The sequence below is a fragment of the Cucurbita maxima genome, unplaced genomic scaffold, assembly GCF_002738345.1.
Source record: "Cucurbita maxima cultivar Rimu unplaced genomic scaffold, Cmax_1.0 Cma_Scf00012, whole genome shotgun sequence".
Classification (NCBI taxonomy): Eukaryota; Viridiplantae; Streptophyta; class Magnoliopsida; order Cucurbitales; family Cucurbitaceae; genus Cucurbita; species Cucurbita maxima.
In genome coordinates this window covers 5,251,133-5,266,150 of record NW_019272028.1, presented here as the reverse complement: position 1 = coordinate 5,266,150, position 15,018 = coordinate 5,251,133, and the positions used below count along the sequence as shown (strand labels likewise).

Genomic DNA, 15,018 nt, shown 5'->3' with positions numbered 1-15,018 from the left:
GCACGTCTAGAAAAATTTCCTATGGAGCAAAATCTGAAACTTTCTTCAACCGAAGGAGAAAAGTTGAATGATCCAAGTAAATATAGACGATTGGTTGACAGATTAATATATTTAACCGTTACTAGGCCTGACATGGTGTATTTAGTTCGTATGCTTAGTCAATTTATGCATGAACCATGAAAACCACATTGAGAGGCAGCTCTTCGAGTTCTGAGATACATCAAAGGTACTCCTGGTCAAGGACTTCTACTACCATCTGAAAATAACTTGAGATTACAAGCATATTGCGATTCAGACTGGGGTGGTTGTCGAACTTCCAGACGGTCTATTTTTGGGTTCTGCATTTTCCTTGGAAATTCAATTATTTCTTGGAAGTAAAAAAAAAAAAACAAACCAATGTGTCCAGATCATCAGTAGAAGCCGAGTATCGAGCTATGGCAAATACTTGTTTAGAGTTAACTTGGTTAAGATACATTCTCAAAGACTTGAAAGTTTCACTGTCCGAACCAACATTATTGTATTGTGATAATCAAGCAGCATTACACATAACAGCCAATCCAGTTTTTCACGAACGTACGAAACACATTGAAATAGATTGTCATATAGTTCGAGAAAAATTACAAGCTGGAATCATCAAACCGTGTTATGTTTCGACTAAAATGCAATTGACATATATTTTCACTAAAGCTTTGGGAAGACATCAATTTTATTGTTTGAAAGACAAGTTGGGTGTGATTAACATCCACTCTCCAACTTGAGGGGAGTATTGAGATATAATATCTAGAGTATATATTATTTATAGTATACATTTTAGATATTATATCATAATATTCTTTATTTATGATTTGATTTACAATATATTTTATTTTATTCTCAGTATTTAATTATTTTATATTTTTCTCATTTGTATTTCTTATATCCTATTTAAAAGATATCAATATCAATAATAATATATACCTTTCCAATACTATTTTCTATCTCATTCTTAACAAATATTCTTATAATAAAAGTAAAGTTTTTTTAATTCTTATTTATGGTTAATTTTAATCCTGCAATTCATTTAACTATATTTTAATTGATTTAGACATGTTGAAAAATATGAGTGACACGTGGATAATGAAAAGTAAAATAAATAAATAAAAAAGTGGAAAAAACCAATTTGGAGAGGGGGAGGGAGAAAGAACTCGGGTGGGGCCGCACTTGTGTGAAACTGAAGATGATCATCCTAGGAATGCAGGATAAGCCCTGACACTTGATCTCATCGCATCTCAAGAAACTCTCTGACATCAGATCCAATGGTTTGGAATGAGGTCCACATTCTAAAATACAACATGCAAATTTCACCTCGGGAAGTGGACCTCAACACGTGTCATCTTAATATTCGTCAACCCCACTTATCCAATTTACTCGTTGGAATAAATTGTTTTTATTTTATTCTTTATTTTCTTTTATAATTTATTTTAATATAATTATATAGTAATTGAATTTACAACCTTTGAATATTATTATCCTTATAATAAAATATTTAAAAAAGAAAATTTTAAATACACTATTATTTTAATTGACACACGTTCACTTTTTAAATACATACGATCTAAGTTAGTTAATGGATAAGTGTTGGTTAACTTGGTAGAGTTTGATTGATTTAAAGGTTTAGAACTGATTACGATTTTTTTGTAACTGAGAAAATGACACCATTTGAGAATATTTATATAACAGAAGTGACAACAAGTCACATTTTAACGATGGGACCCAAATAATTTGTTAATAAATTTCTCTAAATAATCCAATATTTGTCATTTTCATTCAAAAAAAAAAAAAATGATTAAGCTATAGTTGGGTGTTTTTTATTCAGAACCCTTTTATTTTTTGGATCCACTAGAAAACTCTTAATGTAGGTGACATTTTAAATCAATTAGACGTGATGGAATTAAATTTAAAAAAATTAAAAAAAAAATATATATATAATTCAATTATATGGTTGAGTGATGATGAAGATTGAATCCAATCCATTCATATTGAATAATTAAAGTTGACCTAATTTTTGTTATTTTGATTGAAAAGGGGAAAATAAATTTCCAAAATATACTAAAAAAACACATATATTTTCTTTTCTGACCACAAATTTCTGGACAATTCAATATTTAGTACAAATTACAGTGTTATTAGACAAGAAAATCCATAAAAATTCAAAAACAATCCCAAATCGGAAAATCTCGTAGAGAGGATTATAATTAGTTTTTACCTTCACGAGAAATTCGATCCATCTCCCTCCCTTTATATCATCAGAACCCCAGCAACAGCCAACCCAATCACGGCGGAGGCTGCGGCGGAGACGAGTCTCCGGGCGGCAGCGTTATAATTCTGGTCGATGGGGTAGAGGTCGCCGGGAGGGCCGGTTATGTACATGAAGTTGGGAGACGGCGGCGGTGGGCAGTCGTTGTTCTTGTGATCCTTCTTAGGGGGAGGGGGAGAGTAGTAGACGACAACGTCCGGCGGTGGAGGAGAGGGCGGCGGAGGGGAGGGGTAGACCGGTGGAGGAGGAGGAGATGGGGGGTTTTGTTCACATGGGGAGCACTTGACTGTGGGGTCGGCGGGGGTGGCTGAGACGGGGGTGTCGTCGAGGCGGCGAACGGCGGCGGAGGAGGAGGAGGGTGAGATTAGAAGGAGGAGGGTGAGAAAGAGGAGAGAATTGAAAGGAAGCATTTTTTTGAGAGTGGGAAATGAGTTGAGGTGGAATTGGGTGCATGGAAACTGTATAAAACTTTGTGGAGTTTTTAAGAGAGAGAAAGGGGGTTGTTTGGATTCCCAGCTAAGGGAATAGTTTTATTTCTTTTTATTAATTAATTAATTAATTAATTTTTTTTTTTTAGTTTGGCTGGGAGAAGAATCAAAGTGCATGTGCATGGTCCATGTTGAGGGCCCCACCAACCGGCTCTATCAATTAACGGCGTCTGATTCACATTGCTTTATTATGATTTTGATGTGAATATAATTATAGATAATAAATTAGTTTGTGGAAAAACAGAAGGAACAAATTAGCTGCCCACCCCATGACTTTGAACATATAATTTCATTGAATTTCTTATGGAGTTGGGGAAGTGGTAATTGTAGTTTATTTATTTATTTGTGACTATACTCCTTTTTGTTTGTTCCTACATATTAATAATTTGGCAATAAACAAACAAACCCTTCTTCAAATTATGTGGTCAATGATGCTATATTAAAAAAAAATAAGAACCCTAAGTTGTAAAAGATATACAACGGAAACAAACTCACATAGCTTAGGAGAAATTATATTTTTGCCTATTTGCATCATGGGTTGGGATATTGCATCGTCGGCTACTTCAACAACTTCAAAGGGGAATCGAGGTGGAGTTTGGATGTTGTTTGGAGTTCCATCTCGCGTTTGACGTCTAAGGATCAACTCAATCGCATTGACAATGCAAGTGCTCGGTGTCAGAGTTACACTCTTATAGCAGTGGGACAGCGATTGTGCGATACTTGTTCTAACTCAGCGAATAAGTCAACCGTGAGAAATTTGGACGTCTCGGACAACATCGGCGTATGCCCTAGCCTAGTCATGTTTTAGAAACTGTGAACGAGGAAATACATTTGAAAATGATTTGAAAGAATTGAAGAAAGCAACGTTATATGGCTATAAGCAAAGAAAGAAACAACACGACTTAGATAGCGTATAACTCAGGGTATGAAGAATTGACGACTAGGAGCATCCTCTTATAGTAGATTTTGGGGCATTTTAGCAATGACGGATGTAGACATGATTTTAGTGAATGGTCATACACCCTAGTATTGACACAACATGAAATGGTAAAGGTCTATCTAAGATGAAAGCATGTAAACGAAGTTTGAAACGAGCATGCAGCCATAGACAACACATCCTAGACAAGCATGATCGGGACATTCGACATGGGACCATAGACAACACGCCTTGAACGAGCATGACTGTGACATCCTCCCCCACTCAATTGGTTGACGTCTTTGTCAATCAACTCTTCGCAAAATTAATGATGTAGGTTGAGGCAAACTTCAGGTCTCTCAACGTGCTTCCAGCTGATCGTAACATTGACGAGTCTCTTCCAATCTGCAAGAAACTATTGAAAATCACTTCTTGGTTCGTTAAGTCTGGGTGTCTTCTCTATTGAAGTTTCTTCTGTTTTCTTTGCTTGGGAATTCTTTTTCTTTGTGTGAGGTTGTGTTGTCTCTCTATGCTTTACGTCTTCTAGGTCTGGAGAGTAACGTTTCATGTTAATAATGTGGATAACAGGGCTAGTCTGCATCCATGGTAGCAATTGGATCTTATATGATGTCTTCTCGACTTTGTGGATAACCTCAACTAGTCCATAATATTTTCGCACCCGTCTTTGATTTTGGTTGTTTTGACCTCAGAGTTGATCTGACATCAACTTGATCAAAGCTTTATCTCCATCTTGAAATTTTTGTGGCTGATGCTTCTAACCGACCATTCTCTTCATTCGTCTAGATGATATTTCTACGTGAACATGTGTTATTTTAGAGGTTTATTTTGGTCGCTCTCCTTCAGCAATGACATTGGCTTGATGTTTTTGCCCAACTTTTGAGTGATTACTAACAACAATATTTGTGGGTCTAAAAACTAGATTATTAGCAGTCATTTAGTTGCTGGTAGAAGTTATGACATTCATTTGAGGCAAGCGATCTCGCCCCTGATATAACATTATTATTATTTATCTGCCTAGGTGGAGATAATTAATTTGTCTGACTTCCTTGTCTCACGTCATAGTGTTTCTGAATTGATCACAAGGCTTGTGTTAGAGGTGGCTCACTCGAGCTTCCGTGTTCAAATGCAGTAATGGCAACGAGCGTAGATTCATCATGGCTAAGATCCTTTCTCAGCTGTAGTACGAATATCATTTTCACCCTTCCTTGTTGATGGGTGTTTGTCTCAATAATCATCGAGTTAGACCCCGTTACTACTAAGTCTTTTTCTAGGGGCATGGAAATGACTTTATGTTCTAGTAGAAAGTCCCCTAACACAATGTCAAAGTCGTCTATCTTGACTACCACAAAGTCGGTTCATCTAGTCAGAGTCCCCAACTTGATGAGAGTTCTCTTCGCAACTCCTAGGATGGGTAAAGTTGCCAAATTGACTTTGACTGTTCTGTCTATGAGATCTCCACCATGGAGTCCTACCTCCTTGTTGAGAGGACTCGTATTCCTCTTCTCTGACTTCGAGTCTTTCACTTTCCCCACCTCTGGGAAAGTTTGGTCTGTAATTCTCATTTCCACCACTTACGGATGCCTGGTTCCGCCCTATCTCTTGGGGTTCATCGATATTAAGATCAAACAATCATTCGACAGTAGCATAAGCCGTGGAAAGATCTTGAACTCTTTGTTCGTAGAGCTTGATTTTCACACATGGCTTCAGTCCCTCAATAAAAGTGAAGACCTTGTCTGTCTTAGACATATCACAAATAACTAACATAAGCCCAGAAAATTGCTTAACGTAGTCTCAGATATCGCCTGGATGACTTAGTTCTATTAACTTCCTTTTTTCGATTATCTCAACATTCTTTGGAAGAACTATGAGTGAAGTTCTTCTTTCAAACTATCCCAAGTGACCACAGTACATCGACCATCTCGAATGTCCATGTACTTGGACCTCCACCAACAACTTTGCATCATCGGTTAGATGCATTGTTGCCAACATGACCTTCGCTTCTTCTTCCACGATATTTGTGGCTCGAAAGTACTATTCTAGGTCGAAAATAAAGTTCTTTAGAGCCTTGACATCTCACCTATGGAAGGGCTTGGACTCTAGGACCTTTATCTTGTTAAATTGTACTACCCCCAGTTGATGTTTGGTTCCCAACCCTCTCATGGTGAGATTGAATTTGAGTTTGAATCTGCCACTTCAGCCCTGACTGCTCTGAGGTTTGTTCTTAAATCCTCGTACATTTCTGAGACCATCTGAACAATCAGTTGTTGGGCCTTGTCTAAGCCCTCGACCCATGTTTCCATTCGGGCAACAGAGCCCGTCGAGCTATCCCTACATTTGAAGTCACCAACAGTTGTGGCCTTGTTTTCTAGGGCCTCGACCCTAATTATTAGTTCCTGGGTAGGCATTGCCTCAAGGCGGTCTGCCATCTCGTCGAGCCTATAAGCTTTGAAAGCAATCTCATTCATGCGAGACTCCAAAAGCCCTATTCCATCACGAACTTCATTCATGCAGAGTAATTGTTCTTCGATTTCAGCCAATCGGATTGCACTCTAACGACAGTGGGACATTGACTGTACAACATTTGTTCTAACCCAGCGAACAAGTCAGCCATGAGAAATTCGGACGTTGCGGACAACATCGATGTTTGCTTGAGGCTCGAGTCATGTTTGGGAGAAATATTTTAGAAAATTATTTGAAAGAATTGAAGAAAGCAACGTTATATGGCTATAAGCAAAGAAAGAAACACTATGAATTAAATAGCATATAACTCAGGGTAGGAAGAATTGACTACTAGTAGCATCCCCTCCCGTACATTTTGGGTCATTTTAGCTTTGGCCAGTGTAGACACGATTTTGGTGAACGGTCATGTACCCAGTATTGACACAACATGAAATAGTAAAGACCTATCTTAGATGAAAGCATGTAAAAGAGGTTTGGAACGAACACACGACCATAGACAACACGTCCAAGACAAGCATGACCGAGACATCAGCCATGCGGTTGTAGACAACACACCTTGAACAAGCATGACTGTGATACTCAGCTCATATTCTTCCCAAAGAAGCTTGGTCATATTTTTATTTAGTTTTTCACAACTAAATTCCTTTGAGTTCTTCATTGCCTGTCATCGATTGCACCATCGTTTTACGTCGTGCCTCAACCCTCATAAGTTGGAATAAGAATTGGAGAAAGGTAAGATCAATTCTCCTTCGAATTTTTCTTAAGTTCGATCAATGTGGTCTCAAGCTAGGGTTGTTGAGTTCTAAATCACCATCAATCTTAGTTGTAGATCACTCAGGAGGGATAGTCGGCACACATGTTATGTCGTGGTTGTGGAAGGAGAAGATGCCAACTGTCGCTGGAGGAAATGCAGGAAATCATGCAGTGAACATGTTGAAGGCGTTCTTTCATACTGTCGAAAGGAGGAACCGACCCCTCACACTCGTGGAGACCATACACGAGCCACAAGATTGCTTGGATCGTTCTTGTTGTTGGATCGTTTACCTAGTTCACTTGAAACGCTAGATTTGATTCACTTAGATCAATTGCTCTGAGCCAGCTAATCGGTTTGACTCAATTTTTTTCTCTCGATTTCATTTAAGGTTCATTTTTATGGTTCTTTGTGTTTTAAACTAAAATTACATTAAAAGAGGTTAATTTAGGCTATTTTGATCAGCAATTATAAGTGGTTGCTAGTTTAAGGGTGAATGAAGCAGTATTAATCTATTGCTTAGTGTGGATTCAATGTAAGACACTCTTTTATTGGATAACTCTCGTTTTAAATGTATTTCAACTATTAGTATGCATATACATGAATGTTCTGTGCATTGGTTTGTTCTTCATACTAATAATCGAGTTTTTGAATATTGTGGGACCTTTTTATATGCATGTAAATCCGAAGTGATTACTTATTTTTGTGCATGAAAATCATAGACTATATACATGAGACTTACCGTAAGACACAAGACAATTACTTATTTGTATGCATGAAAATTGTTGTAATTACCTATTTGCATGCATGAAAATTACATTGGATTATAGGTTATAGCCTGGAGGACAATTATCTATATATGTGAAGGAGAATTATACCACCTCCTCGTGATATCGATATCGCCTTGCAGCAATCATTTATCTGTATGCATGGAGATCATATCATTGTCATGCGATTTTAATGGTGACAATTACTCATTTGTGTGTATGAGAGTGGACTTGTTTTAACAATTTATATGCACCTTGGTTTCTTGATATTTTATCGTGATTGTATGCATATCAACCATGAGACTACTTTAGTCTCATCGAGCATTGCAATGCTCAACTTTTTTCAAAATGCTTTTAGATAAGTGTTAAGAAATAGAAATAGAAAATAGAATTGGAAAAGTGTATGATCTTCATTCAGGTTTACCTCGTTTAAATAGATACAAACTATTAACTAATACCTAAAAATAGAAAAAAAAATATATATATCTAACTAAATCTTGTAAATAAATAAAATATACGATTAATCACATTTATACTAACAACTTCCTAAATATCTCACATATATTCTAACTAATATATCTCCAAAATATCCTCTTAATACTCCCCCTCAAGTTGGAGAGTGTATGTCGATCACACCCAACTTGTCCTTCAAAAGGTCAAATTGCTGTCTTCCCAGAGCTTTAGTAAAAACATCTGCCAATTGCATTTTGGTCGAAATATAACACGGTTTGATGATTCCAGCTTGTAACTTTTCTCGAACTATATGACAATCTATTTCAATGTGTTTCGTACGTTCGTGAAAAACTGGATTGGCTGCTATATGTAATGCTGCTTGATTATCACAATATAATAATGCTGGTTCGGACAGTGGAACATTCAAGTCTTGAAGAATGTATCTTAACCAAGTTAACTCTAAACAAGTATTTGCCATAGCTCGATACTCGGCTTCTGCTGATGATCTGGACACATTAGTCTGCTTTTTAGACTTCCAAGAAATAATTGAATTTCCAAGGAAAATGCAGAACCCAGAAATAGACCGTCTGGAAGTTCGACAACCACCCCAGTCAAAATCGCAATATGCTTGTAATCTTAAATTGTTTTCAGATGGCAGTAGGAGTCCTTGACCAGGAGTGCCTTTGATGTACCTCAGAACTCGAAGAGCTGCCTCCCAATGTGGTTTTCTTGGTTCATGCATAAATTGGCTAAGCATACGAACTGAATAAGCTATGTCAGGCCTAGTGACAGTCAAATATATTAATCTGCCAATCAACCGTCTGTATTTACTTGGATCGTTCAATTTCTCTCCTTCAGTTAAAGAAAGTTTCAGATTTTGCTCCATAGGAAATTTTTCTGGACGTGCTCGTGTAAGGCCTGTGTCTTGAAGGATGTCTAGAGCATACTTCCTTTGAGACATAAAAATTCATTTTCTAGACCGAGAAAATTCAATGCCTAGAAAATATTTCAAATTTCCTAAATCTTTGATAAGAAATTTCTGGAGTAAACTAGTCTTGAGATATTGCATTTCTTTGAGATCATTTCCTGTCAACAGAATATCATCAACATAGATTAAAACTGCAGTGAAAGAAGTACCTTTACTCTTGGTAAACAAAGAGTAGTCTGCTTTGGACTGAGTGTAGCCTGCATTTTGTATAGTTGTAGAAAATATGGATAACCAATTGCGAGAAGCCTGTTTTAATCCATAAAGAGATTTATGGAGCCGACATACTGTATTCTCCCCCTGTCGGCGAAGACCTGGTGGTAAAGACATATAAACTTCCTCGTCTAGATTACCATGGAGAAAGGCATTTTGAACATCCAACTGATGGGTGAACCATTTTCGAGCAGCAGCAACAGTGAGTAAGCAACGAAGTGTAGTAAGTTTTGCTGTAGGGGAAAATGTTTCTGTGTAATCAATACCTTCAACCTGAGTGTATCCCTTTGCTACAAGTCGAGCTTTATAACGTTCAACAGAACCATCAGAGTTGTATTTAATTTTGTACACCCAGCGACAACCAATAGCTTTATGACCAGGTGGTAGAGGAACGAGAGACCATGTATGATTACGTTCCAAAGCTACAATTTCATCATTCATAGCCTGCTGCCATAAAGGGTCGCCAACTGCCTCGTCATAGGTTTTAGGTTCTGTCTGGGATGTAATAAGAGCTAGAAAAGCACGTTGAGTAGGAGAAAAACGAGAGAACGAAAGGTAATGATGAAGGGGATACCTGGTGCCAGTGCCGAGACTTGAGCTAGAGGTTAAATGATTGGCTCCAGAAGACATCTCATAATCCTTATGCCAAGCTGGAGGCTGTTTAGTGCGAGTAGAATGTCGGAGTGGAGCTGATGTATCAGGCGGGATAGGATTGGAATCAGTGGGCAAATCTGGAGAAGTTGGAGGAGACGACGAAGTAGTAGGTGAAGGGATAGGAGGTGAAGGAGGAATGGAAGGTGGAGGATGGATGCTTAAGTAGGATGGATCATGAAGTGGAACAACAGGAGTCGAAGGAGCTAATGTCGAAGTTTGTGAAGCTGATGAAAAAGGAAAATCATCTTCACAAAATTTAACATCACGGCTGATAAAGAATTTGTGAGATTGCATGTCATACAATTTGTAACCTTTATGACCACAAGGATATCCTACGAAAACACAAGGAATTGCCCGAGGTTCAAATTTTTGCTTAGGATGTACTATAGTTGCATAACATTTACAACCAAAAACTTTAAGATGATGAAATGTAGGTGATTGTTTGTAGAGTGCTTCAAAGGGTGTCTTGTTAGATAACACTGGTGATGGTGTTCTATTTATAAGATAAACAGCCGTTAAAACGCACTCTCCCCAAAAATTAAGTGGAACCTGTGACTGAAAAAGAAGAGACCTAGCTACATTTAGGATATGGCGATGCTTACGTTCTACGACTCCATTTTGTTGTGGAGTATAGACACAAGTGCGCTGAAATTCAATACCACAAGAAGTAAAGAATGGTTGCAAAGATAGGAACTCAGTCCCATTGTCTGATCGAACTATCTTGATAGTAGTATGAAATTGAGTTTGAACAAATTTAACAAAGTTCATTAACAAATGATGTACTTCTGACTTATGTTGCATTAGAAAAACCCAAGTACATCGAGTAAAATCATCAACAATAGTGAGAAATAAACGCAAACCAGAATGGGTAGGAATTTTATGTGGTCCCCAAACATCACAATGTATCAGATCAAAGGCAGAATGGGTTGTTATTGAACTTCTTGGGAAAGACAACCTAGTTTGTTTTGCTAACGGGCAGATACTACAATTATGAGAATAACTCGCATTATTAAATGCAATTGATCAGCTAGAAATTTAAAACGAGAAAAAGAAGGATGACCTAGACGTAAATGCCACAAATCAGATGACTGAGATACTTGATGAGCTGAAGATTTGATTGGAGATGAAGAAATATGATAGAGACCTCCAAATTGTTTACCCGAGCCAATCATCTTCCCCGTAGCCAAGTCCTGCATAACACAAGAATCAGGATAGAAGGTGACATAACATTTCAAGTTATTGGTAAGTTTGTTGATCGACATTAGGTTTAAATTGAATGAAGGCACACATAAAACGTTGTTTAACTTAAGGTTAGGGCTAAGGAAAATATTGCCAGTATGTGACACACGTGCTGTCTCTTCATTAGGCAAATTTATTGTAGACATGATGGCAGCCTTTGAATCAGTCATAACAGAAGATTTTGATACTATATGATCCGTAGCTCCACTATCGAGAATCCATGAATTAGAACTCGCAGAGTTAACAGATAATGTAGATATGGGAAACAAACCTGCAACATTGATGTGATTGTCAGATTACCAGAAGGGTTTTGATTGATTGCAGATAAGGCTTGTGCTATCTGTCGTAATTGCTCAGAAGAAAAATTTGGAATGGAATTAGGTGACTGTTCTTCTGTATTCAACTGTGAAACATCGACCATATTTGCAGATGATCGGTATCCACGATGATTGTGTCGATTGACTTGTCTTGTCCTTGTAGAATTATTTTTCTGTCGACACTAATCTTCTGTATGTCCCCTTCTATCACAAAACTTACAATGAAACTTAAGAATTCGACACTCATTGATTGTATGACCACTTTTATTGCAGTGTTCACATGATTTGTCCTTGGCGAATTTTGAATATGTTGTTTTCTTCTGCACTGCTGATGCAATCGAGAAATTCTCAGTAGGTTCAGAAGTTACCTGTCGCTGCATCTCTTCTTGTACAAGTAATGAATAAGCTTGCCTCACATTAGGTAATGGAGACATCATCAATATGTTAGATCTCACCGTTTTATAAGACTCATTGAGCCCCATGAGCAATTGCATCAACTTGTCTTCTTCGCGTTGATCAATATGTATTTGACGTTGGTTACACGTAAATGGTGTGCGGTACGCTTCCAGTTCATCACAGAGTGCTTTGAGCTTGGTGAAATATGTTGACAGTGCCATGGTTCCTTGTGACATCGTTGCTATTGAGTTTTGTATTTGAAAAATTGCTGAAGCATTCTTTTGTGAGAATTGATCGCGAAGATCAACCCACACTTGATGAGCTGTCTTGGCGTGAATAATACTCTCAGCGATATCTGCTTCAACTGAATGAGTTAACCAAGATATTATCATACTGTTGCACTGATTCCAGAGTTCGAATTCGGTTGAATTTGCATCTTGGGACGGTTCCTCAATTGTGCCATCAATGAAGCCAATTTTCTTCTTGGCAATAAGAGCATGCATAACTGATTTACTCCAAGATTGGTAATTTGCTCCATTTAATTTGATTGGAACAAGTGAATATCCTGGCTGATTAGAGTGATGCATATAGTAAGGATGTGTTAAATCAACATCCGAAATTTTAAAGCTGGATTTGGCTGACGATCGATGCTCTGATACCATGTTAAGAAATAGAAATAGAAAATAGAATTGGAAAAGTGTATGATCTTCATTCAGGTTTACCTCGTTTAAATAGATACAAACTATTAACTAATACCTAAAAATAGAAAAAAAAATATATCTAACTAAATCTGGTAAATAAATAAAATATACCATTAATCAAATTTATACTAACAACTCCCTAAATATCTCAGATATATTCTAACTAATATATCTCCAAAATATCCTCTTAATAATAAGGGAGAGGGCAGGTAGAAATTATGACATGAGGACCGTTTCTTGCCACGTGAGATAGCCATTATATTTTATTTTGTCTTCTACATTACTTTAATTGTTTGCTTTTAATATACGAGACATTTTTTTTTTCTTTTGAATCGTTTGCAAACTTAGTGTATTGATGGTAAATTTTTTTTTTTTTATCTTAAGTGGATAAAACAAGTTATTCTAATTTATTTTAAAAGAGTATCCATCTATTTTTCATGACTATGGGACGTGCACGTTTTCATTTTTCTACCTTTAAAATAACATAAGCATGAATATGATAACAAATTTAAGTTGGTTTAAACTTTCAAAAAGGTGAAAGATGCCATAAATAAAGTTCTTAATCCTAGCCATAATATTGGAGGAATTGGATTTGGAGTGACCTGAATCTCTATCGGTTGGTGAAAGAATGATTGTCTTAAAAAGAGGCCGTCAAGGTTTATTCTCCAAAACTTATATTTTACCAACATAAATAATATTTGGAGTATGTGATCAAATAGCGAAATAATATTGAAATATTTTTTTAATTCAAGTTTTGCTCCCAAACACAATTTAAAAACAAAAATATGGAATACAACATAATTTGGAGAAATAAGAACTACATAGGATGGTTATGAAAAATAGGTCATAAAGTATAGATGTTGTAACTTAAAATAACGAACTAAACTAATAACTGCTTATCTTTTTCTTCGATCTAGACATTTTTATGATAAATTGTTTTATGCATGATGACACGTGCCCAATGACCTTTGTACATGTCATATGTGTGATATGTTTTGATATGTGATGTTATGATATGTTACACTATGGTATTTCAAATTGTGCTATGGTATAAACGAAATATCATGATATGCAACGATAAGTTATGTTATGTTATTACATGCTATGATATGCGATGACATATTATGTTATGCTATGTTATGCCACAATATGTCATAATATGTTTTGAAATAAAGAAACCAATGATGCACAAACCTCCTTATGCCATGTCATATAAGTTATGTTATACATGAAATGATGCATAAGAATTATACGTGCATAATTACCGGGTTTAATATGTTAGGGAAGAATAGAGGTTGTCTTGCATCATTTATTATCCCATGATGGAAAGTATGGGAACCTCATGCATAACTGTGTGTACATATGCATCGGGATACTTCTCCATTATGATGAGTACGGACGCATACACTATAAGACTGATTATGACAATCATGTTCACCATGATGATACGAGGACCGCTATTCCCTTGGGGTGTCTGACAACACCCCGTCGGCGAGTGCTAGCTCGACTAGCAAGCTCAGGAGGTGTGCGAGCCCGCTTGGTGAGTCCACGTTTTCATATGTGAGCCATGTGTAGAAAAATACTATGCATGCAATTTAGGCTAGACTGGAATACCGCCTAAGAGAATGAAATGATATTTTAAATGATAGGTCTCACCATGTTGCATATGTTTACATTTCACAACCGCAATAGTGAGTCACTTACTGAGTATTTCCTAAAATACTCAAGTCATGGCTACTCTTACATTTCAGGTAAAGACACCATGTTCTTCCATTTCAGGTAAAGACACCATGTTCGGATGATGGAAGCAACATGTTAAGACCATGGAACCTATATTAGAGTAGTTACAATTCATCTTACTTTATAGTCTTGGAGATTAGGCAATACTTTGTTTCTAATTTTGGATATATAGTTTATTTTTGTTTCTTATATTTTTTTTTTATTGGTTTAAAGATTTGACTTTTAATCGTGAACTTCATTATGAACTATTTAAAATAAAGATTTTCACATAAAAAATGTCACGTCATGCATACGATAATGATTTTATTATAGTAGAAAAATAGAGTCATTATAGATATCAATGTTTTTTTTTTATAGAAGCCCGACCTAAAAATAATATATGGAATATCAATGTTTTTTTTTATAGAAGCCCGACCTAAAAATAATATATGGAAGATGTTGTTGGTAGTATAGTTGCAGTTGAACTTATTTAAAAATCAATGACTTATTTATTATAATTATAAATAGTTCTGTATAGTAAATGAATATATGACATATAATTATATATAATAGATTATTATATTGCTAAAGTTATCTCGTTCATCGAAATTGAGAGTGTACTTGTGCCGTTATTACATGAAT

General features: G+C 36.4%; 1 protein-coding gene across 1 annotated transcript; it reads right to left on the bottom strand.

Moving 5' to 3' along the window:
• Positions 1 to 2,084: 2,084 nt before the first annotated feature.
• On the bottom strand, positions 2,085 to 2,800 carry LOC111487018 (leucine-rich repeat extensin-like protein 3). Its single transcript, XM_023134222.1, has one exon. The coding sequence runs from the start codon at positions 2,704 to 2,706 to the stop codon at positions 2,278 to 2,280; it is 429 nt and encodes a 142-aa protein (XP_022989990.1). The 5' UTR covers positions 2,707 to 2,800; the 3' UTR covers positions 2,085 to 2,277.
• Positions 2,801 to 15,018: the final 12,218 nt, after the last annotated feature.

Excerpts from the sequence above, each read along its gene's own strand:
- LOC111487018 (XM_023134222.1), bottom strand. The coding sequence starts at position 2,706 with ATGCTTCCTTTCAATTCTCTCCTCTTTCTCACCCTCCTCCTTCTAATC.